Raw genomic sequence first — 26,545 nt, 5'->3', positions numbered from 1 at the left:
GGTAAGGCTCTCATAATTGACTCCTTACCGACAGGCCTCCCCGCATGTACGTTCAAAACATGGTGGCACGTCTGGTCTTCAACCAGCCCAAAACAGCCCTGCTGTTCATATCCCTCCTCCGGCTCCCAGTTGCTGCCCGCATCAAATTCAAGACCCTGACACTCGCTTACAGAACAGCAAATAAAACGGCTTCTGCCTACCTGAACTCCCTCATTCAGGTCTGCACTCCCTCCCGCTCACTACACTCTGCCAATGAAAGACGCCTGATACCACCACCACAACAGGACCCTGAGTCACTAGCTCGACTCTTCTGTAGTTCCCCGGTGGTGGAACAAGTTATACATTCTGTGCACTCTATGCATTGCCCCTGTGCATCACCTGTTGGCACCTACAGGTGTACACCTATTGGACTTGAACCTAGCTCTACGGCACTAACTCATGTTGTTCCCTGCTTGTGTTGTATCAGCTCTCAGATGTAAGTCGCTTAGGATTAAAGTGTCTGCTAAATGAAATTGTAAATGTAGTAGTTGACATTTGTGATTACTGAAAATATGCTCTCATATCACACTAGTCATACACCTTTACTGTGTTTTATACACATATTAAAAATGGATCTAGTTATGATAAATAAGAGTGGGTAATTTAATTGGGCAAAGGTTAAAAGATAATTACTTTCCCAGTTTCCTTGACAACTGCAGTTGTGTGTGTGCATGTGTGTGAGAGACAGAATAAGAAGTTTGAATTGAATACAAAGACAGCAGCATAAGAAGAAGCGCTTGTCTAAACATTTCATCACTGTCACACAGGCTCAAACGCATATGCATGCACACACACGCGCTCACACACACGCTCACACAGCGATCCAGCATCTTCCAGTATGTTTGTTTAGACAGTATCTCTGGCTCGCTCCGTGGGTTTTAAGTGTGTCTGTGGCCGACTGCCCAGCACTTCGAAGCGGAACGCATTCTGTCCGGACAAACACACGGAAACACACAGAAAACAGGCTCAGTTTCCTCTCAAGCTTTCTTCTCATTCACACTCACACACCCAGATGTACACACTCCTCCTCTCTCTCTCTCATTCCATATCAGGCGTTGTGTGGCCGCTGACAGAGAGGACAGAGCGTCGGTAGCACAGAGGACGCTGGAACGGAGCTTTACTCCTCGTTGAAACACATTTACATCAAATCGGTGCCTAGTAGAGGACGACACATAGATAGAGCGTCAACTTAATGTTCCAAAGAGGACATGTTTGGGGTGTCATGATGTCTCAGCTGGCCGAAGAGCAGACTGTGGACTTGAGTTTAAATGTGGCTCTTGGTCGATGCCATAGCTGTTTTTTTTTTTCAATGGCAGTACTGACCACGGTGTTAATGAATCACATTCAGCTTCGTTCAAGTTTATCTCACACAACAGATTCTCCCATATAGTGTTTACAAAAAAAAAAGAAATGAATTAAAATGAAATTCTAATCTGTAGTTTTCTACAGTAATCCTCTCTCTCTCTCAAACTCTCTCACACACACATTTCTTTTATGAATCCCATTTACAAGATGTTGTTGTGTACGTCTCTGTTTACCCCCACCATGTTCACAAGGGCTGATAGAAAGTTGCTGTTACTATAAAAATTCAGCCGAGTTGTTCATTATAAAGCAGGACATGAGTGGATTTATTTCTGCAGCCAATTCACTGAAATATACAAGTGGAATAAAAATGCTCCTCCTGAGCTGAACACTGTCACAATGTCTCTCCACAAAATGATCTCTGGCCAATAAGTGAAACTCAAATATAACATAAAAGGGAACTAGGAGATTTTTTGCGTCTGTAAGATGTGTAGAAAAGACAATTGTGATTGTGTAACAGATCGTGTTTCATAATCTAACCTTCCTCTTTCATATTTTGGCTTTTAGCCCTGCTGTGGATTAAAGGACTAGTATGTAAGATTTAGGGGGCAGAAATATGGACAGAAATGGAATAAAATAATAAGTATGTTTTAAGTAGTGCACAATCCCATGAAAATAAGAATCATTGTGTTTTTGTTACCTTAGAATGAGCCCTTTACATCTACATAGGGAGCAGAGCCCTCCAGCCTGCATTTTAAATATAATTCTTTATTCATATAGCATGAACTGATATCTGTATGTGAAATATCTCAAGTCCTCAGTAGGACAGGGATCCTGAGGTTTCCTCTCATCTCGTCTAGTGCCGAGTGTGTGCGGAGTCAGTGTGATTCCAGGTCTTGTGAAATGACACGAAAGAAGCCCTCTGTGCAGATTATTAAACAGGATGTGAGTGTAGTCAGCGTTAGAAGGCGGGGAGGGGAGGGAGGGGAGGGCAGGGCTTTCTAAACGTACCGCGCTCAGTAAATAGTAAAGGTCAGAAGAGGTGACGTCTGTGGTGTATCTGTGTAACGCTTAAAATGCTGTTCAGTCTAATTACTGGTGTGTTATCGCTCACTTCAGCTTCTACATTACATGACACACACACACACACACACACACAAATGGATGGATGATGTTTGATGGATGTATACTGGGAGTGGGTACAGTCAGATGGATGGACGGATGGTGGGCGTGCTGGTGTCCCGTGCAGAGGGATGATTGGCTATAGATCGGAGACAATAAGAGAGATGTGAAAGGTCCTACAGTAAGTGCTCTGATTGGCTATTGAAAGGAGGGAAAGAGGTAAGGAAAGGAGAAAAAGGAGCAGATGCAGAGGATGTGGGAGGGGTGATGAAGATGATGACGGCGATGATGAGCACAGTAATGATTGTCTATTCAATGTCCAGTCGGAGAAAAGCAAGCAGGTAGCGAGCCTGTCATTACACTAGTAAGACAAGAACACACACACACACATTCATCAAGACGCTCATCATCAACTTAAAGCTAAACTATAACAAAAGCTAACTGAAAAAATATATATTCAGCTACATGTGGAACTAACTTCTTTTAGTTTAAATGCGACTGAAGGCAAAGCGAAACATGAATTTCATCAAAACAAATTGCATCTATTCAAATCATTACAGATTATTTTTAATACTATCATACTGTACCTTTCACCTGTAAATGACAGTGAAAGATGCTACAGCTGAAACTACATAAAACCGAACAATAGAACTGAAAGTACCACATAAAAAGCAAGTTTACAGAATTTACTCAAATGGAAATGAAAATAAACCTGCTGTTGTAAAAATACATGCATAGAACTTTACAAGCACAGAGACTGTTGCACATCAGCGCCCCCTCACAATGTGTGTGTGTGTGTGTCCAACAGAGTTCAGAGATCTTAAAGGTCACTCTGATGAGACAGGGGGGCCTCACACTAACCCTCACACATCCACCAGTCTCCTCTATGTTTCACAGTTTGAAGGAAAACCATTATTCTTACTCAGGCAGCAAAAATAACTCTACCACATGTGATATAATGATATACGTGTGATTGTGATTACCTATGTATATATGACTGAGCTGATTTCTGCTTTAAGCTTGCCTCAGCTCACCAAGACAACACTTTCAAAAGTTAAATTTGCATGAATCCAATTTGGCCACTAGGTAGCAGATAGACTCTAAAACAAGCTGACAGACACATTATCACCTTACAAAGTTGTTATGGCCAACTTGTTAGCAAACAGATTCCTTTTTACCCATCCAGCAGACATAGAGAAACATTAGCATTAAATTTATGCTAATGCTCTGACCACTTAATGAATTTTAATGCAAGTATTGACTCTCCACTTAGCTCTATTTTGATCTCCATCAACTCCTGAGAATAATACCTGGCTCTTTAGATGGCATATATATGCGAATGCCTTCAGCAGCTACTGACTGATTTTGGAAATGGACAGTGGGTTTATCAGAGATTTTTGCAAAAAATCACTGGAAATGGCTGGAAACAGGGTTGATAAGAGCAGCAAGACTAAACCTAAACAAGTATGTACTATAAAACTGAAACAATGAGCTGAAAGAGGCTAAAAAGTTTAGCAGTTGGCTAACAGCGAAGGTTTGTGAAATCTATAAAAAGGAAATGAATAAAAACACGCTTGTACACAAAAATGAATCACTCCAAGCAAACCTATGGTACAAATGTAGATAAGCACTTTGTCACATGTTCTTATACAGCCACACACACACACACACACACACACACCCTGGTGACAGAGTTAAAAATGGTTCAACACACCAGAGGACAGTGAAGCTGGTGTCACTGTCACAGAGATGAGAAGGTGAGCAGAGGAGCAGGGCAGCGAGAGGGGGAGAGGATGCAGAGCGCTGACAGGAGATAACCGATTGAAAAGAGAGGAGAGGAAGATTAGGGAGGGAGGTCGAGACGGGGAGGAAGACCAAAATCGAGACGGTGAGGAGACTAAGAGAACAAAAATGTGACGCAAAGAGCGGACAAATAGGGAAGAAGAAAACATGAGTACTAATGTAAGGAGAGATGAAGGACAGATGTAAAAGAACACTGTGGAGATAGAGGTCAGATGGAAAGACACTGACAGAGACGATGATGATGATGATGGAGGGATGGCTAATGGCTGACAGGATGAGTGAGGTAGGTGGAGTTTGGTATGCTTAGATGCAGAATGATGAACAGGAAGGAGCAAGAGGCCCAAGGTCAATATAAGTTAAAGTCTAAGGGACAACAACAGCCAGAATGTAAAGTTGGAACAACCTTTATACGCCTCCAGTTATTATGTTGTGACATCCCATAACAAAAAGGAGATTTTATCAGTAATCATTGTGAAATCATCTATCTGCTGAAGAAGTTTCTGTTGACATCGATCGTTTATCAAACTTTCTAAAAGGATGTGGGTTTAGTGCAGCATCTTGGTGAAAGGAGCCGTTACTGAGGCTGCACCAGCTGCACTGTGCCTCCCAGGTGTGAACGTGTGATACCATGTGATTTTAATCAGGTTGCTGCTGCTGCTGGAGGAGCACACCAGTACTCTGTCAAATCTCCAAACTCATGTAATCTGTTATTATCTCGTCCCGATTGCTTTGCACGCTGTTAATTTTTGGGGAATATGTGGAAACTCAAACAGATCCTGATTTCAGTTATTGTACTTTCATCCTGAGTGCTGTGCAATCTAATTATAACGTCTGGCTAATATTACAGTAAGGGAATACCAACAATCATCCTCATATTATACTGTATCCTAGGTTAAAAATGATTTGATTCTTTTCGTGACACAGAAAAGTGATGATGTATTGTTCCAGGTATAGTGTTGCATAGATGATTTGATATCAGTGTTAGTCAGTTGTATAGATGCTAAACTGTTTTCTCACAGTGATGCACACACTGTATCACATTTATAGAAATGTAACTGGATATGTTAGTAAAGTATATTTCGGTCCATTGCTCCGCTGTTAGTATGTCGGCTCCTCCGCGTTACAGCAGATGTAACATGGAGTCGTATTTCAGTCTTGCTGACTCAGCGATTATTGAGCCACAGTGAGTTTGATGCAGCTGTGTCGAGCTGCTCCGTTTTGCATTTTAAGGCTCGTCAAGCTTTGTTTATCCTACATCTTCACTTTTTGTTAATGATGCAACCTGTTTTTTTTTTTTGTAGGATTTAAATTTTTTGGATTTTATTCATCTGTATTGAAGCTTTTAAGATTTATATGATTAAAAATGTTTGGAATCTCCAGGATTATTCTGAAATTATAAACCACATAATATATTCAAAAGATGACTTGATTTAAAGTGTCCAACACTATGCAATTTGAGTATTTTGCCAATAGCCAATAAAACTATTACATTTTAATGATCTTGGAAATTGTGTTATGACTATAATTTTTCACCACATACATATATTTTTTTGAATATAAAGGTTTTTTTAGAGCTGAAACCTTCCCAGTAAAATACAAATCATTTCTTTTGAAGTAACTAAGGTCATTCCTACAGGTATAACTGAGTTAATGAAGTGTCATTGAGGTTATTAGTCTGTGGTATAAAAACAACAGATCCAAAATGCACAAACATGCATTTAAGAAAATGACTTTAGAAACATCATAAGATTATAAAATCCTACCAAATCTCACACTTATTCACACTTGGATAACAGATTGGTGCAAGTAATGTTTATCATTTATCTTTGAAGATTTTGCATGATATCTACTCACTTTAGATCATTTCAAAATGTGCTGATATTGATGATTAATGCACATTTTATAAAACAGATTGTGCCTGAACAATCTTATGATTAATGATTAATGATGCCTCTCATCAAGTAAGCTTTGGTCAGACACACAGGAATTTATTTCCAAAGCAAATACATGATAGAAATTACAACTAAATGTCACAAATTTTCCCATAATACAAATAAATGTCTTTTTGATAGAAGACTAACCACAAACAAAACATATTTTTTTATTTTCTTTTTACTTGTTTATTTGATTAACATTTGTAAGTTGTAAGTTATTGTAAGTTATTAGCTGATTGTTATCATTATTGTATTATTACTCACTTTATATAAACTTGCATGTTATTGTTAGTACATATTTAGCTTCTGAAAGAAGGAAAAAAATACATTTCACATTTGTGCTGTTAAATAGAATTCTTTGATTTTCATTTAATCACCATATAAAGCCACCAAACGTAAAGAGTTCAAAGGTCAGGGCCTTAGTGTCCTGGCAGTATCACTGTGAGCAAGAACGATCATGTAGGCGGTAAGTGCTAGGAAAAGAATCAATAACAACAAAGAGCAAAGGAGAGAGAGAGGAGGGGGAGGGGAGGGGAGAGGGGGTCAACTGCTAGGAACTGATTCAGACTAGATGCTGGTAATGGCAGCGAGATCTCTGCACTGCTTTACACTTAGCTAGAAAGATTTTCCATAAACACAGAGCGGCACGTCACATATAAATTAAACAAAAGAAAAGTTTTAAAAATCATCTCCCGTATGCGAGTGAAGGAAAAGACTCGGGTAGATGATTAAATTCCACCAAAACAACAGGAAGCATACGGTTAATAATTTGCTTCTATGAAGCATTGAAACAGCCTTATGTGAAGCAGAGCTGGCAGCTTATTGACTGGACTGTTGTAATTGTATGACCTAAACAGTTTTGAGATTTGAGACAGTAACTCCTCCTCAGGAGCTCAGTGCAGACCAGAGCTCTCTGCCAGCGGAGAGGAACCAGAGCCAGACCGCTGCTGCATGACAACAGCCTCCTCTGTGGCTCCTTCTCCGCAGCTAGAGAACAGAGGGGGGAGAGAGAGGAAAAAAAAAAAAAAAAAGCTTTTACGAGTCCAGCTGGCACAATTTTCATATAGATTTTCTACTCTATTTCCATCCCTCTTGATTTTACGTGAGCTAGCATTTGTGGTTTTTTTTAAAAAAAAAACTCAGCTACTGTAGTCTTCTCAAAGGTTTGCCCACATTGCAATTTGACCAACATTTAAAAGGAATTTGAACTCTGGGCCTCTTCATAAACTGCTCTGGTATTGTTGCTGCTTCTTTACTGACTCAGGGTCCGGAGTGACACGTGGATTTAAAATTACACTTTTATGAAGGCTTTCAAAGAGAGCTAAAAACACTCTCATTCTTTTCCCTCTCCTGCCAATCTTGTTCTTTTCTTCTGTCATCCCCTGTAATCGCTTTGTGTGATTGTTGTTGCTGCACCTCTAACCTCTCTGCTTGTCATCCTTCATCCGTGTTGTTCCAGGTTATAACTTTCATTTTCTTGCTTTTGTGCTTTGTGTAATAGTTCTAAATTTTAATATATCTCACACTCACACTGTCAAACTGCACACAGTACTCATCACACAGTTGTAACAATCTTTATTTAAAATGTAAAACGCATCAGACAGGGTGACGCTCTCGCTGTGATCTCGTTTGTTTACCATAATCGTAGTAATGTCTCGTAATTAGTGTGATGATGTTTTAATAATGTAAGCGTTACATCAGAGCTTTTATCATGACCTTAACCTGCTTCTGTCTTCCTTTAGGCGGACGCCAAGATGGTGTGTGACGTGGTCAGTCGCATGGAGGACACGGAGCCTTACTCCGCCGAGCTGCTGTCCGCCATGATGCGTCTGTGGTCCGACTCAGGCATCCAGGAGTGCTTCAGCCGCGCCCGAGAGTACCAGCTCAACGACTCAGCGCAGTAGTACGTACAGGCCGTCCTTTATGTGTGTGTGTGTCTGTACAAGTTGTTGAGTACAGTTAAAAAACAAACAAATGAAAGGTATGATGTGACCTCCTACTGGGGATAATCTGTTACATTTTCAGAAAATGATTGATTTTGCCTGCAGTTTAAAAGCTGAGTAAACTGAGTTTCTGCTCATTTATCGTCTTTTCGCAGGTTGTTTACATGTGTAGGTGTGTATTTTGTCAAGTAATTTCATTTTTTTAGTTTTATTCAACAAAAACTGCAGTTGTGTTAGTCTTATTGTTGTCAGTGAACCTTTAGTCTCATTTATGTCATGAATTTTTATGTCTTCTAAGTACGTTGAGGCAGCTGTAACTGTCTGTGTAACTTGATAATGTTACATTAGCGTTTCAGAGATGTCTGCAGGCTGACCTCTTTGTTTTTGTAGTTTTTGCATCTGCTTGCCTAATTCTCTATTTTGTAGATGAATTCAGCCCATAAATCTATTTCATCCAAGTAGTGGTAACGTCAGGTAACATTACTGAATGCAAGATGCTGCTTATTCATGCAACAGGCCAGGCAGCTAAATCAACTCCTGAAGAGAAGGTAGAGGATACTGTTTTACTAAACAGCAGCTGCAGTGTATGATTCTATAGATGCATGCATGTCGCTGAGTAAGACCTGGCATTAAAACAGTAAATAGTTAACTTGTGCATTTGTTCACATTTAACATTATTGTCTCTTTTTTATCTGTTGATGAAAAATGTAAAACATTTCATCACAGTTCTTGTTTTCAGAGGTTACTTTGTATATCGTTGAAGTCTCTTTTTGTAGTGAAAAAAGGTCAGTGACTAATACTTTTAGTTTTGATGATGAAATGAAAACTGATAGTAGAGGTAGAGTATGACAGGGTGTGTGTTCCCCCATAAGCACCTGCAGCTCACTGACTCAGCACAGCAGTGAGTGTGTGTGTGTTTGTGTGTGTGTGTGTATATATAATATATATATATATATATATATATATATATATATATATATATATATATATATATATATATATATATATTCCACCTGCCCAGCTGATTTTCTATGTCCAGATCAATAAATCAGTCTTTAGTCGACCCAATCCTCTACCTACACATCAAAAAAACCACACAAACATACACCGCTATTTATTTATAATCTTCTAAATGCGATCATACACCAGCTATTACAACACACGGTCGATCACCATTATAAGTACCAGGCCTGATTTATGCTGAGTGCCTGTGTGTGGGTGAAGAGGGAGAGAGAGAGAGAGAGAGAGAGACAGCAAGGAAGAGAGAGAGAGGTGGGGGAGGGGGAGCGGGAGGGAGTAAGAGAGGAGGGGGGGGAGGGGGAGTCATTTCCTTCAAGTGCTATGTTTGTGCATGTAGCTCTTGTTTAATTGTGCACCATACATCCAGTGAAATTACACACAGTGACATGAAGAAAAATGGAAGGAGAGCGAAGGAGGGAGGCATTTCATTTATGTTGCCGTGAGCAACACACACATCATACACCACTACTACTCTACAGGCTCCGAGCATGGATGTAGTGGATGTAGCTTATGTAGCTTTAGCTGATATACTTTTTTTTACATGCACTGATTATAAAAGTCATCAAACATACAGTAGATATGACAACAGGGCCTTTCATAGGGAAAAGCACAAACATAACTCTTATTTTGAAATACCCTTTAATTATGTTTATGTCAGTGAGTCATAATATTCATCCAGAAAATGTCACTCAAAAGTTTGCCTGCCTTTTTTTTTCTGCTGCAACATTACTGGCTTTACTTAACTAGCTTGTGTGACTTAGTCTTACAGTTTTGCTGACATAAGAGGCGGCAGGATGTGTCAGAAATCCTCAACAAATGTCAAATTTTATTCATACCACAATCAAGAAAGTTAATGGTTTCTGATTGGCTGACAGGAATCTTTTTGAACTGTAAACTGGGGCACATCAAACAAAAATTCACATCAGCAGTTAAACCACCGTTCTGAAAGATTGAGTAACCATAGCAACATTACTTCTGCTTCCTATTACGTTATTTCTGGTGCAACAAACCTAACCAGAGGTTAAACTGACTACAAAGAAAAAAAACAGGCTGTGTTTTTCTTTGGTTAAGTGGCTGCACAGTGGTAGAAGCAGGGTAATGCACTCCAAGGTCTCCTGAGGAAAATAATCAACCTTGCAGAGAAAAGCTTCACCTCCAGCTCGTGCATTATCAGTCATTATTTATTGTATAAAGATATCTTGTTGGTGGTATTGCTTACCTAGAATAAGCGTCTAGAAGCAAAGCTAATGCAACATAAAACAGAATAAGTAGCAGATAGAGAAGAGTGAAGAGAGGAGAGAAAGGACAGGAAACATCTAGAGAGATAAGGAAAGGGAAAAGTTAAAGCTGAGGAATTAAAAACAGAGGCTCAGACGTAGAAAACATATCAAAATGATTGAACGATACACACTGCAAGACAAAAGGGACCAAAAAAGGAAGGAAAGTCAAAAATGATGAGAGAGCAACTACAGATAGAGAGAGAGATGAGAGCGAGGTTCAGCACTTTGTAATCTCTCATTGCGACAGACATCTTGGCGGCTAAACTATCAACATTTACATGTGGTCAGTTGACTCAAGTAACATCCAATCTGTTTGTGAGCGTGTGCCGGTGCGCGCGTGGTAAATGTCACATTAAAGATTGATGCGTACTTCCTATTATGTTGTGGCCTGTGGAGCAGAACAGACAGAGCAGCCAATGAAGCGATAGGACAGATATCACATGATCAGACCCCGTGTGTGTGTGTGTGTGTGTGTGTGTGTGTGTGTGTGTGTGTGTGTCTGCTTCTTAAAAATCTGTAACGGCAGAAAGTTGATGACATTTCCCAAAAGTTAAGATATTTTACGGCTTTGTTTTCAAGAAGATTCTCTGTCAGCAGGTGTTAATTTTAGGCTCAGTTAAAGTTTATTGAAGACAGTTAGGACCAGGGATAAACACACACACACACACACACATATCCAAGCATCTCCCCTGCTCTATACTGTACTATGTGTGTGTGATCGCACATGCATGTAATGTGTGTTTTCATTCCATAGAAAGCAGAAAGCTCTATTCTGAGAGTAGCAAGTACCGCCTGAAGCCACCTCTGCCTCTCTATCTCTGTGCAAATGTCCTGCATGTACTGACCTATTTACCACAATACATATACACTCTGTCTATGATTTACATCCCCTGCCTTTGTGGCACACAGTGCTATGCATGTACACACTTCATTAAAAAAACAAACACAATCACTGCCCTCTGTACACATGTATGCACTGACATAGAAATGCCATGTGGAATAGGTAGCTGGCTAATGGCTTTCATGCTTTGGTTCATTATTACATTGAAAAAGTGCAGTTTTCTATAGAGCAAGTGCAAAGAGCTCAAATAGCTTGTACAGAACTGAAATGTCAGTATAATTTACTGCAGATATTGTTTTAGCATCTTGCATCTTTGATTATTTGACATCATTTATCATCTTTCCAGGTCATAATGTAAAGCTGCTTCAGCCATACTGATTTTAATAGGTAAACTTAAGCTCCTTTCACACATGCACTGTAACACCGAACCTTTCCGGACATTATCCGGAGGAGCTGTACGTGTGAACGCAAATGTCCGAATCAGTCAGATCGGACATTGAACGGACTTTACCCTGCCAGCTCCCTAGCACAAAGTTCAGGTAATGTCCCAGTGAGTCCGTGTGTGAATAAAGCAGGTCATTTCCTGGAGAACTCACAGCGAGCAAGCGGCTAGCGCTGGATGAACGCAGCAAGCCAGCTAAGCTGCATTGTTTTGACTGGGCCTGAATACTCCGTTGTGAAGCTAGCGCTAATGGGAGAGAGGACTTCCTGTGATATCTTATAAAGGTGAAAAGCTTAAAAACGCCGAATTACAACCGCAGTGTACTTTTTGCGTCATGTCCTGCCTCATGCACGCTCCACCCAGGCAACACTCCTCACCTAAACCAAACGGAGTATTTCCAGTAGGTGAGAGTGCATCTGACACGGACAATCATCTGTTGTGTGCTATATGTGTGAAAGGGCAACTCCGGAAAATGTTCCGGAAATTTTTCTTATGTGAAAGCGGCTATCGTCCATCCTGGTAGCGAGGTGCTGTTAGGTGTTGAATGTCGCAGCCTTTAGAAAATTGTTCATCTTATATTCTGTTGACAACAGAAGTAACCCATTGCTTAAAGGTCAGCATACTTCTTTTCACAAAAGCCTAAAATACTAAATAGATGTCATGATGGGGTCAGTGTTGATTTAAAGCATGCCTTGGAAAGTGTCTTCACCGCTAGTGTGAAATTTCCTGCTTTATCTTCTTCTCTGTGCTAAATAATAACAGAGCTTTTCCTCTGATCGATTCAGGGAGCTTTTATGCGGTGTACCCAGGTTGTATCATGTTGCAGCGGCTCCTGCAGAAGTGACAAATGCCAGTTGTAAATATGTGTCAGAACATAACAGTAGGGGAGACGTCTCTAACCATCTAAAAGCAGGTTACCTAGCAACAGCTATGAAGCAGGACAGTGGAGCTGACCTCCCTTGGCTGGCTGGCTGATTCTGTTAAAAAAAACAAACACATAGACATGTTTGGATGTATTTCAATACAAATTCTGCCTTAATATCTATCAGCCGCAATAGCAGCTTTTATTTTTAACAATTATCACTAATAATCCTGCAAAATTTGGGCTTTTGACAACATTTTGAGAAGAATATGAAATGCTTTTTTTTTTTTTTAAACAGTGTTGTGAATGCAGCCTGAGCCAGCTACTATTATAATGTGTTGCTCTTGTTTGATGGGTTTTATTTCTGTAGTGAACCATATGCCAGTGTAAGTGGCTAATGTAGGGTCATTGCACCTGAGTTTACCGACTTGTCTGCATCTCTGTAGCCGGTTACATGTTCCCATCTCATCCTGCTTTCCAGTCCTTGCACACATTCTCCAGTTTCCCCCCCAAAATACATAAAGACCTCCAGTCCTGCATCAGCATCGAGCCGCAGCGTTACCAGTCACTCTTTTTGCACATTAACAACACTGCAGGCTGCTGAAAACAGAAGAGTCTGTGACTGAGGGAGGAGTGGAGCGTGTTTCTTAACAGAACGTCGAGAGGCTGAATATCACAACTTGTCTGGAGAACTCCGTGGTTTTCTGTGCTGAAAACACACACATGATTATCACCTCACAGACAACATTCTCTCCAGTTGTCTCTCTTTTGTCCCTCATACTCTTTCAGTGATAATCTATAATACTGTACATCACCAGGGAAATGAGACAAGCCTAGACCGGGCCACTGGTGTTAATCGACTTAGTGCACCATGAAGAGTAATATCAGGATGAAGAAAAAAAAAAGACTAATGCAGCGGTGGTCCACATTCTGTACGCTGTCTAAAAACCAGGCTACACGGGCGTAGTTAAAAGCCTGCAGAGGCATGATTTAATAAAACACCTTCGGGGGACAGCAGTACTTTACATAAAATAATGTTAGCGTTTGTGTTAGTGGTCGGTCAGGTCAGAAATGTTTCAGTGAAAAATGACTGCAGGGCAGACACAGTGAGCAGGATGAGCTTATATCCAGCTTCTATTCAGAGACGGTTCAACCTCCTGTGGTGGTCAAGGTCATGAAAGTCAAATCTATAAGCCTCAACAATAACGGCAAGTTTGAGAGACCTTTCTTACTCGGTAGTCAAATATCTAAGTGCAGCCTGGTGGTGTTGTTAGTGCAGAGACACTCTATTGTCAAACATAAGTATATTATTCAATGACTTCTAGCATACAGTACAGCTTCTAAATGTCATATTCTGTTGTGTGCTGACCAATACCATGATACAATGATATTTAAACATTAGACCACGTCCTCATTGAGGCAGACAAATCTGTAACTGTAACTTGCTTCCAAAAAGTCACTAGTCTCCACACTGAAACACAATAAGACATATTTAACATCTGGCAGACAACAAACATGTGCATCTGGTAGAAGGTGATACAGACTCAGATTCAGAGCTGTTTAAACCTTCCCTCCGTCACGTAGAGTGCTTCTCAGGCCTTTCCAGCTGGATTTATATGTCTGTTAAAGCCCTGTTGATTTAGTTTAAACAGGACAGGATAGAGCTACAACACCTGCATGATTATCACTGCTGGAAATAATAACAGAAGACGACGAACGCTCTCTGTTTCCACACAGACTGATTGGTGATGAACTTTAAAAAAAAACATCTTTACCGGTTGATTGACGTTATCCACGGCTTGATTGCCATATGACTGTAGAATGTTTCTTATTCTACATATCGTCTAGCTGTGTGAAACTCACAGTTACAATAGGATTTTTAGGATTGTGCAACCATTCCCATTTTTCCTCTTTTTCAGTTTTTAAGCATAATACTACATCATAACAATAGAATCACCAGATCACTATCATTTTTCAGCAATAGACTGGTAACATTATCCAACTCAGAGACTGCTGATGCTCTATAAGTGGACAGATGGTGCTTTACACATGATATGGCCCATGTTTGTAACAATTTTCCTTTTTTTAAAAAAAATGTTGAGCAGATCACATTGCTTTGTTGCAATGTGATCCCACTTTCTTCCTCCCTCTCACCCTCTCTTTGTCTCCTCCCTTTCAGCTCTTCCTATCCGCTTCTGTATAATCAATAGTTCTTATCACTGAAGCTGTGCGAGTGCGCTTGTGGGTATGTGTGCCAACCACTTCTTGTTGCCATCAGTCCAGCATCTCCCTCTCTATCCTTTATCTTTCCCTCTCACTCTCTCGGAAGTAACTCGGCATACGTTTAAAAGCTCTGAAACAACACTTTCATCGGTCTATAAATAAAAAGCTTTACATCCATTACGCTAGATGGATGCATGCGGTTATATATTCTGCTCGTCCTCTCTGCTCTTCTGTTTTTCTGCCCGACTATCTGTCAGCTTGTTTCTGTTGGCTCAGAATACCAATAATTTCTCAATCGTTGTTGTGAGGAAAAATAATTTGCATGCTATGCTGAGAACTCAGTCTGCATTTGGTTTAAGAACTGAAGCTTTCTGTCAGTTAGGGAAAAAACCAGCTAGCCAACACATGCATCAGAGGAGTCTGGTTATATTGTATGTTAAAAGACTTCTAGGTAGAGTGACCATTCCTCAACTACAGCACCGACGTTCAGGCATCCATCTAATCTGCTGACATATCCTTTTGACACCAGAAGTTGTACTGTTGTCATTTTTAAACGCTGTTCTGTCGATTGTTTTTTGATTTATACTTTTACATTAAAAAATAAAGGTCCACTTCCTGTGATATTCCATTACAACACCTAACCACCGCCCCTTTTCACTTCTTGTCATCAATGTGCACACTGCTTCAGACAACTTGAATACTACCACTATAAAATACTGTAAAAGAACAATCAAATTGTCACATTGGAGTATGATATGATACAAAATGTTAAAAGGTGAAAAGGTAATTGACCAGTATAGTTAGTGTTACTTTTTTACAGATTCCCTACTTGTTCTAGTAGTTGTTTTGCAGCTGACCCTGACCTCTGACCCCCCTGTAGAGGGAGCGCGGTCGAGGAAAGAAAATGACCTCGCTGAAGTCAATAGCGTTGCACATTTACACGTTAATGACCATAATCCAGTGAGTGGGTGTCACTTTCTGCTCGTTATGTAATGTTTACTGTTTCACCCTCCTGAGCCGTGACATACTGTACATCAACGGGTTTATACTGTAACACAAAGTGGAGTACAGCAGCACAAATGCAGACATTTTAAATGATAGTACTCCTACTCTGTCAACTGTAACATTTGTCAGAAAAGTCATCATGTAGAACGAGTAAGTCCTAGTATTAGAAGTCATTAGAAGTCATATCATACTCTTATTTTGTTCTAACGTAACCCTATTTGGCTAAACAGTGAGTGGGACAATACTACACAGTTATTGTTACAGGGACTTTTTAATGTGACCCAACACAAACTCAAACTCTTGTTCCTCAAGTAATTTACTGTAGGTAGTAAGCTAGTTAGCCAGACATGCTAATGATTGCAGCTCATGTTAGAGCAGAGAAACACTGCTTAATCCATTCCCTACACTTTTACCTCTTGTGTTTTTGGAAAGGTTGGCTTGTTGCAGCCCCACGCACACCAAATCAGCATGTGGAGAAATCCAAAGTCTCATTAGAGTTAGGGGGGTGGGATATAGCAAATGGTCAAATGTCAGTTTTGTTTTGCATGATTTTACACTTGTAAGTTGCTGCTAATTTACAGTCCGGCTCTTTGTTATCTGTGTCCGTGTGCAGCTACCTAGACAGCCTAGATCGGATTGGTGCGGCAGACTACCAGCCGACAGAGCAGGACATTCTGAGGACCCGAGTGAAGACCACGGGTATCGTCGAGACACACTTCACCTTCAAAAACCTCCACTTCAGGTCAGTGACTCACCATGAGGAGCACACAAACAAATAGATGCAAAGACTGTATAAAGTTTTGAGATTTGTAACTTAAGCCTTTCCATGCATCCAACAGGAACTCTAGTCTATAATGAATAGAATTAAAAGATTTACACAAGTGTATATGTTTATGATTATCTGACATCTTATTCAGTTAGAGCAAGGACTTGTGGGAATGATGGCGGAGGAGGGGCATGTCTGGATGGTAGCAGGAAAGGGAACTAAGAGAGAAAAGATGGGAGGAGTCTTGCTCTGACCTCAAATTTAATTACCGTATTTCTGCCCCTGTTGTGTGCGTGTTCATACACACGCATTAACGTATTAATAGGCACACGGAGCGGAGAGGTTAATAAACTGTAGACACCAATTATTTTTCTGGATGGATGCACCATCACACTTGGCAACTGATGTTTGTCTCACTTTTTCTTTTGCTTTCTGTTGAAATCTTTCTCATATACACACACACACACACACACACACACACACATACACACACACACACACACACACACACATTCAGTCAATTTAAACATGCAGAGAAATGTTAGTTCAGCTGAATGATACTTTCCACTGTTTTTCTTACAGTTGAGTAGGCGGTGTTCTGGGTGTGTTTTGTTGAAAAGCCTAAATATTGTCAGTTCAATCGCTATTACTGGCAGTCAGGCACTGTGTGGGAGGCTTCAGTGTTCCTGTATTGGGTGTAACCCATCAACTTACCTACCATTATACCCATCACATGTACAACTGGGTTCATTTACTGGATTCAGTGCTTTCTGGTCGGGGATTTTTCACTTTATTCTAAACTCCACAAAAATACATGAGAGAGCGGACTCCGTTCCCTCTCTGTAGAATATAAAACTAAATATCTGTTGGAAAACAGCACACAGAGACCAGTACCAAACATCCTATATCCTAAAAAATGTCACATTTTCTGATGACAGGAGTCTGAAATGTTTGAAATGGACCTGTAAGAAATTACAGTGTCAGATTCAGTATAAAATAGCTAAAGAGGGGAAAATGATTAAAAAAAAAAAAAAAAAAAAAAATGGACACATGCTCAGGGTCATGACAAAACATCTCATAAACCCCAGTGATGCTGCACATCAAGCGTGTCAATTGATTGTACATCCAAAAGATAAAATGTACAATGAGATGAAAACTGATCCCGTACCTCTTTTCAAACACAAAAAGACAAAATAAAACAGAGAAAAGGATCACACACTTGGGTTGATCAATAAAGTTCAAGGTAACTATACAGAGTTATCCCAAGGGGGGGACTGAGCAGCCACACATTTCTCCATTTCTCTGTTTAGCATTCTCAGGTTATGCTAACCCATTGTTGCTAACTTTGAAGCTAAGCCCTTCACTTTTCCAGCAGATGGGGAAACAACAGACGTGACTTTTCTTTCTCTTGACAAGCTGCAGCATTTATTAACTGACACACTGTAGTCTGTACTGTACATTTACTACCAGACTGACAACTTACTGCTAACCTTTTCCTCTGCTCCGCTCACATTCACTGTCACGTTTCTGCCACTCACACTCGCTCAACCACTTCATCATCACTCGCCACGCACACACATTACGCACTGCCCTTTTCCTTAAAACGAGCTATGCTACCAAGAGTTTCCCAGGCAACGACACAGAGGTTTATTTACATTTTGAAAGTGCTGAACAGAGGCTCCCAAATGCAAATGATTTTTGAATAAATAAATATTTGGCATTAAAAAAAATTTTTTTTGGCCTGGCAGGCATTCTTGTTGGGCTGGAGGCCTGCCAGGCTTGTACAATTACAGGGGAAACACTGCTATATCAGATCATTGCCAGGGAGAGAACTACTTTATGGACTGGGAGGCGGGCCAGAGTTGTCACATTTGAAAGTAATGTGCCTTTACTGGATGGTTTATAAATGCAACGATCCCACAACTGATAACGCTTCGGGACTCACTGTCATGCCAATCTGGTTAAAAAAGTTTATAAACTGAGATTAAGTATGTTTTTTGAGTTCAAATGTAACTTCACTGATTAGAAAGTGAAGTAATATAAGAATAAGATGAAAAAAATAAAAAATGTTTGTGTGTGTGATGTGTGTGTGTGCGTGCACTTGTGTTTATTCACGTCTGTCTCTCTGTCCGTCAGGCTGTTTGATGTGGGAGGTCAGAGGTCGGAGAGGAAGAAGTGGATCCACTGTTTCGAGGATGTCACAGCCATCATTTTCTGCGTGGCGCTCAGCGGATATGACCAGGTGCTGCACGAGGACGAGACCACGGTAAGGACGGATGTTCACAAGCGTATGCTCACTCTCACCCTTGTCTCCGCCTCCCTTTCTCACTGATGCTTTTTCTCTGTCACCGTGCGGCCTTGTGACCCATTTATTAATATTGGAGCACACCTTTAAAAGAAACCAACCGTATACCAAGTAGCATCAGAGTTATGCTGCAATGCATCCAGGGTGCTTTTAGACAATCAAGATGTGAGACGTGTGTAGTATACATAGTCCGTTAATGCATTCTGACACACACTCTGCAACAGCTATGATATAGATAGACTATATGCTTGTTCAGTGTGTAGAAAGGACATGTAAGCTGACATGAAACATATGGTGTGTGTAAAAGCTTGAGACAGGGAGGGACTGGACGGCATGGTGGTGTAGTTGTTAGCACTGTAGCCTCACAGCAAGAGCGTTTGGATTGTACTCCGGCTTCCCCCCAACAGACCAAAAACATGCAGGTTAATTTGTAACTCTAAATTGCCTGTAGGTGTGAATGGTTGCCTGTCACACTACCTTGGCTCAATTGTTGAGTGTCTATGGGATCAAATAAGATAAACCCATAGGCATCCAGCAATTGAGCAAAACTAAGCAAGTAAACTAAGGGGGGATGAGGAGGCGCCTTTTCCAAGATTTGTCTGAGGGGAGGCCCACAGTCTCAGACTTTGAAAACCTGCTCTAGAAGATAAGCAGTAAAGAAAATGGATGGATGGATGAAGGATGTTTTATGAATGGCAGACTCACAGTCTCATCTGCTTTCTTCTTTCTTGTTTTGCATCTATGTCATTATCTGTTGTTGTTTTTATAATACCAAAGCATCAGTACAGGTTTGCGTTCATACTTTCCCACATCTAAAAAAAAAAAAAAAAAAAAAAAGGATGGTGTTTCCTCTAAATCTCCTTTCAGTATACAATCCTGCTTTTTAAAAAAAAGTGCCAATTCATAACATAACAAACCATGTTAACAAATGAACAGAATGCACGTAAAGGCCACATTCAAAATACTTGTTGGACTTTTTTGTTTAACAAAACACGTAACAGAGCAGATCTTCCATCTCTGGTGAGCACACCGCTGGATGGTTTCTATGCAAAAATACAAGGGGTCACTGTATTTGCAGGTTATTTTTCTCTATGCAAATCAATTTCCCCTGCACTGACACTGCAAACTGAGTAGCATTCTGGCCAAAGCAGGTAGCCTGTTTTAAATAATAGGGAAGGACATGTACTTCAACTTTTGTATATCAGGTTGCTCCAAAGGCAAATTATGCTGACTGTAGATTCTGAGATATACAAGAGGTGTAGAAAGCATCCATGAAGTGTTTTTTTTTTTACTCTTACTCATTTTTAAAAGGAAATTCACAGTATAATCTTTACTAAAAAAAAAAAAAATCTGCTATTTTTCTAAAATGCAGTTGACAACAAGTATCAGGAGTATTTTAGGAACTTTGGAGTGGTAAAAGCAAGTAAAGAATTATGTGGATCTAATGGATATTGAAAACAAGGTTTTGGTAAAACACCATTATGACGGCAGTATCTCATTGTTTGCGTGCAACATGCCGTGTATCTGTAAAGATGATGCCATGCAACCTAAAACAAATAAGCTGATTTGAATGCACGGCACTCACTGCTATTTATAAGCCTGAAGTATATCCTCCGAGAATTCCAGGCTGGAAAATTGTGTTCGGTTGCTGCTCTGTTTATGCAGATGTCATCAAGCCTCCCTCTGAGCTGGGAGCACCAGAGGAACGTCAGATGAAGAGAGGAAATATCCATAAAACAGGCTCTAGTTATGTGTTACATATCTAAGTTAATATAATCGGTGCATAGTGGGGTTTTTTGTTCTTGCAGATATCTGTCCAAATGTAGACGGATGTGAGGTCATTACAGCTATAGTGTTTGATAGAGGAAAATGTTTCATACCACGCTCACTATAAACAGAATTTCCATCTGCAAGCATCAAAGAGCAAGGCGTTATCTCTAGACTCACCGTTGCCAGTGATGTTAAACAATCACACAGGGAGAAATCTATTGTAAAATATACACAGTTTTCCACTGACAAAACCTCAAAAGATCAGACTATGAGATTGTGGCCACCATTACCTCGCCACTAACACAGCCTACAGGTAAAATACAAGTTCAGGCCCGTTGTTTGATGTTTTACTAACTGATGTAGAAATGCAGTGGGCAAAAAGGGGCACACCAAAATAAAATTAAGAGATTAAAAGCATGATGCAAAATGCATCAAACATCACAGATTTAGATCTGTTCAGACAGCATTAGTAGCAGCTCTGCTATTATTTTGTTTAAATCTCAGAGACATTATGTGTAATTATTATTAAAGAGCAAACACTGGTGTGGGAGTTATAATTACCAGGCAAATAACCAAATGTTTTGTGTGTGTGTGTGTTTGTCATGCTCCCACATCATTTGTCTGTTCTACTACGGTACACGTCAATAGCATGTGATTCAGAAATGACAAGTACTTTGCATTGTAAAAATATTCCACAATCCAACAAACATAACAGCCCCTCAGTAATGGGAGTGATATAGTAATGCATATATCCCTTATGGGTAGTTCATTAAAATCATTGATACACCATAAATTTAATTAGAATGGCAACATAATCCCATAATACTAATCCTGTCTGGCCTAAGAGAATCTAGAGGTGGATTGTTTCTATTGTAGTTTAGATGCTGAGTCAATTATTCTCTTCCACATTAAAATAAAGCATATACAATTCATATTATATTGTTTATACTTCTTGTTCTACTAATTATTGTAATAATTGTAAGCGCAATTCACCTTGCCTTTCTGTGTGGTATTTTGGTGCCGCACAGGTGGGAGGAGAGGCGCAAACATATGGGAGGTTCATTCAAATGGGGCAACACAAAGCCAGATTTTGGTACTTGGGTGCAAACTGTGTCTTATGGTGAGTTCAGACAGCACACCACTCGTACGACCATTTGTGTTTATTTGCCCCAAACAGCTACACATCAACCATGTCTGTGGCAATGTGTTTGTGTGTATGTGTACTTTTTGTGAATTATATTGGACAATAATAACATATGACTACAAGGCACTCATCAGGACAGGGAAATGGTCAACTCACCGCATTGTAAACTCTCCTCCTGCTGACTCTGCTACCTGGCCAGACAAGGTTTTCAGATGTAAACATCAGATAAAACATTGAGGAAAAGGTGAAGGGGATAAACACCAATTACAGTCCCAACCACATAGACAAGACCATGTCTCCATCCATCTCAACATCAGAGGAAACACAGAGGTAAAGGTGGAGAGATTAAACGCTGGCTGTGATCCCGGCCACATGGATCTTCTCTGCCAAGCATCCTGCTAGCCAATGTACAGGTGTTGGATAATAAACTGGACGACCTCCGTGTCTGCATCAGTTTCCAACACTATATCAGGAACTGTAATGTCCGTTGTCTCACCAAAACTTACTGGAGTACCAGACAGCGCCATTCAACCAGGTGACTTTTTCTGTATACCAATCAGACAGAACAGAGGACTCTGGCAAGAAAAAAGACGGAGGAGTGTGGTTGATGATGAACAAGGATTGATGTGACAGTCAATCAAATGCAGACCGCACTGTCTACCAAGGGAATTTAAATCATTATCAGAAAGTTATGCCTGACTTCCATCAACTTATTGACTGCGCCACAAGGAGAACTCTGGGTCACTGCTACACGCCGTTCAAAAACGGCTACAGAGCAAAATCATTACCCATGATTGGGAATAGCGACCATACGGCCATCTTGCTGAGGTCAAAGTATGTAAACAAACTATGAAGCATGCACCCAGTGATGCGAGAATCAGTCAGAAAATGGTCAGGTCAATCAGAAGCCACTCTACAATCTGCACTACATGACGCAGTCTGGAGCACGTCTCAGGACACCACCGAAGACGTCACTAATGACATCAATGGATTCAATGAGTCTGTGGTGGATTTAATTTGTGAAACAACAGAAGCAACTGTACCCAAACTACAGTTAAATCACTCCAGAACCAGAAACCATGGATTACCAGAACCACCCGAGATGCCATAAACACACACACACACTGGAGCCTTCAACTTAGGCCTGCAGTCTGGAAACACGGACAATTACAAAGCAGCAGCCTACAATGTAAGAGGAGCAATAAAGGAGGCAAAAAGGGACAACAGGAAGAAAGTGGAACTACAATTCCAGAAGCATGTGGCAATGTCTAAGAACTATGACACATTAAACCCTCCGTCAAGTGTTGATGCATGTCTATCAAGTGAGCTAAACATCTTTTATGCTCGCTTTGAGGCCATCAGCAGCCAGCAGGTGGATGCACCTTTCACACCTATCACCCTTTCTGACCTAAATGAGCTCACTGCTTGAGACAACCCCCCCTCCAACCATACACATATATTTATTACTATTCTTATTCTATGTTAACTCTTTTTAATGCACAAATTGAAGGAACTGGCGGGGTTACATTTCACTGTGATTGCACCTTATATGATTACATCAGACAAATAAAGTTGAGTGTCTGGTGCATCTGGTTATTTTTGTCAACAGGAGCAAAACCAAATATTTGAGGGAAATCTACAGCAGTAATGGAATTCTGCTTAAAATGTAAATAAACCTATTTAAATAAACACTTTTCAACATATGTTATCCACAGCTGCTTTATACTGTGTGAAAACCTCCTTCAGTTCATTCAATCCCCGCTGCTGGACATAGGTACAGTATCAAAAGTTTAGACACACCTTCTTGACTGGTACTGTCATTAAATCAGGTGCAAATGACATCAAGCTGCTATAAAATAAACCCTCACTCCTCTACATACATCAGATGAAGTTCTAACTTGGTATTCAAATAATTTTTCACAGAGAAGAAGAGTTTTTTTCAGATGTTTGTTCTAGAAATGCATTACGGTCTAAATACAGTATATGATGTAACCGTTTATGATGTGAGATACAGTAGAATTATGATTGAAAAAGTGTTGGATTAAACAGCTTCCCTGTACTATTTTTTATTTTTTGTTTCTATCGTCATTGAACCAACTTAACAAAAGAGCACATTGTCTGCCTCTGGCTACAGATTATTGATGCTGAGCATTCACATCATGCCACTCTGCTCCATCCAGACAGCGATATGATTACCTGGAGAGGCTCTCTCTCTGTTTGTTGGTCTATTGTTGTCATGCGATTGAAATAGTCCCCCTACACGCACATACAGAACAATACACACTACTTTCCCTTCGTAATTCCCTTCTTGCTATTCAAGAACCGCTTGCATTGTGTTTTTCTCTGCCTCTCTTTCTTGTTTCCATGAAAATACAAACACACACACACACTTTCTTGCTATTCTCTGGTTTAACAGCTGCTCTGTGTGAAAACTGTCTAAAGACTTTCTTTTCAGCACGAGAGGTGTGTATGTGTGTTAAGTGTGTTGAGGGGGTGGGGGGTGAGGGAGGGAAGTGGGAGGGTGTATCCCTTGCATTTTCTGTTCCTGCTCTAAGCTCCGCCCTGCAGCATCTCTGGCTCCTTCCACTCCTCCTGTCACTCTCGCCATCGACTGTCCTCTCTAACCAATCAGCAGTCAGATCTTCTACAGATGCTCCACCCACAGACAGGTATGAAACCTCCCGATAGGCTGATAGACTCACCAAGAGTTGAAAGCAGTGCCTCTTTTTGATTGTGAACCGAGGAATTTTACTGACAAGTTTTATATTTGGTTGCATGTTTGTGTGTTTTCACAACTTTGTTTTCAGTCTAGTTCATCAAATGTTTTATTGCATATCTATCTATCTATCCACCTATCTATCTGTGTGTGTGTGTGTGTGTGTATGTGTCTTTTCTTTAATTCATCTTGAATATGAACTATTTTGACCTCCATCTCATCCGTTTTGTCTAAATCTTCAATAGTATATTACAGTTGTATTTTCCTCTGATTGGGTGATGGACTCCATCAATCTCCTGTTCTTCCCTCCCCTGTCCTGAACTATGCAACAAAGAATCATCCACAACCAGAGAGAAACTGCTTTCAACTTATTCTTAAAGGGAAACTGTTTTCTTCACTAGGCACTTTCTATTCAGTGCAGACAGGTTTCTTTAACACATTAAGACCAGGTTCGACGTTTGCATGCTTCTCCCTTTAGAGCCAAATGCGACGTGAGAGAGTTTTAGACAATGCTATCGTTTTCCAAGACATGTGACCAATGAAATGCATCATGAGGAAGGCGGAAAGCATTATGAGATGCTTTTTTTTCTTTAGTTGTGTTTTTGTCAGCGCTCTTAGCACCGTCTTAGCCTCAGGTTTTAGGAGTTTGTTTTGAAACAATGCTTTAGGTTTAGAGTTTTTTTTAGAGAGTGCTTTACGTTGTAATGGATTAATTATATGAATTACAAAAACTTTTTGCACGATTATTACAAAGTAATGGCAAAAGATAGTTTGCCCTTCACCGTCTGTAGATTTCATTTTCAAACAGAAGAGTGGATTCTGTTGATTGTTAGTCAGTGTAGACTCATTTATAAAGCACTTGTGCTAACAAAGCAGTCTACTGGTGCTAATAGCTCACTCTAGAGTAAATGAATACTGGGGAACAATCCAATGATCTACTAACATACAAAGGTGCCTAATGAAGAAAATGATCAAATACTAAAATCTTTAATGTGTTAATCATAGTTTTCAGTGATCAACTGAAGTTTTCATGCTTTTGTTACCATTTTAGCTTCTAATTTACATCTTTGTATTATATAGTGTTTTTCATTGCACGTATTCTTTAATATACTATATATATTAATACATTTAACATCTGCCACCAAAATGTATTGTGTGTATCCAGCCTAAAGATTAAAGGTAGCTCAATTTCCTACCTCAGAAAGTATTAACAAAGCTTTTAATTTGAATGTGAGTTTCTTCTTCTCCTCCTTTGTTGGTGTTTTACTACATTCATAATTCATTGCCCTCACAAACTGTCGCTGCCCTCTGCAGCTGGCAGAAATGTATATTACATAAATCCCTGCTCAGATTCAGCAGGTATGTCCTCCAGCACATAAAACACAGTCAACGCACAGACAAAACATTACTCAACAGCGCCACTAGTGAGTGTGCAAGTGTTTCCTGAACACACTTGCGTTAATGCTTATCTGGATGATTATTTTGATTGTATATATATTTGTATGCTTGAATCATGAGAGTGAGTGTTGAAGCCCGTTTAACCTGCGCTCATGTCTCCTCCGCAGAACCGCATGCACGAGTCACTGAAGCTCTTTGACTCCATCTGTAACAACAAGTGGTTTAAGGACACCTCCATCATCCTCTTCCTCAACAAGATGGACCTCTTTGAAAGCAAGATCAGCAAGTCGCCACTGTCCATCTGCTTCCCTGAATATACCGGTACATACCCATGTACTTTAGAGTACAAGTTCATAATACATTCTGTTTATTTATGTGGACACAAGCAGTCACTGTAGGACTGATTGTATGTTGCTTCAGATTAAATAGGGTCTTTGTGCTCATTGTGATCTGTGATTACACGCCACATATAATTTTACATGCCCTCTCTCAAACTCACATAGTCTAACAGTTCTACATTTTACCCAAATAGAAACCTGAACAGCCTGGTGCAGTTTGTGTTAAAGATGCAATGCACGTTTAAATAACTGCACCATCAAAATTTGAAGCAGCGTTTGTCAAATTCTCCCA

General features: G+C 40.1%; 1 protein-coding gene across 3 annotated transcripts in view; it reads left to right on the top strand.

Annotated features, from left to right (window-relative positions):
- Positions 1–26,545, top strand: part of gnao1a (guanine nucleotide binding protein (G protein), alpha activating activity polypeptide O, a) — a 99,543-nt gene that overhangs the window by 56,976 nt on the left and 16,022 nt on the right. For 2 of the 3 annotated variants that reach the window (XM_067588792.1, XM_067588790.1), the window contains 4 exons: positions 7,943–8,103; positions 16,430–16,558; positions 18,719–18,848; positions 26,083–26,236. In XM_067588792.1, the coding sequence (XP_067444893.1) occupies positions 7,943–8,103; positions 16,430–16,558; positions 18,719–18,848; positions 26,083–26,236 (574 nt within the window). The remainder of the gene's footprint in view (positions 1–7,942; positions 8,104–16,429; positions 16,559–18,718; positions 18,849–26,082; positions 26,237–26,545) is intronic. The other variant, XM_067588791.1, reaches the window with a different exon arrangement.

Source organism: Thunnus thynnus, chromosome 5 (assembly GCF_963924715.1).
Source record: "Thunnus thynnus chromosome 5, fThuThy2.1, whole genome shotgun sequence".
NCBI classification, from domain to species: domain Eukaryota; kingdom Metazoa; phylum Chordata; class Actinopteri; order Scombriformes; family Scombridae; genus Thunnus; species Thunnus thynnus.
This window is presented reverse-complemented; position numbering and strand designations above follow the sequence as displayed.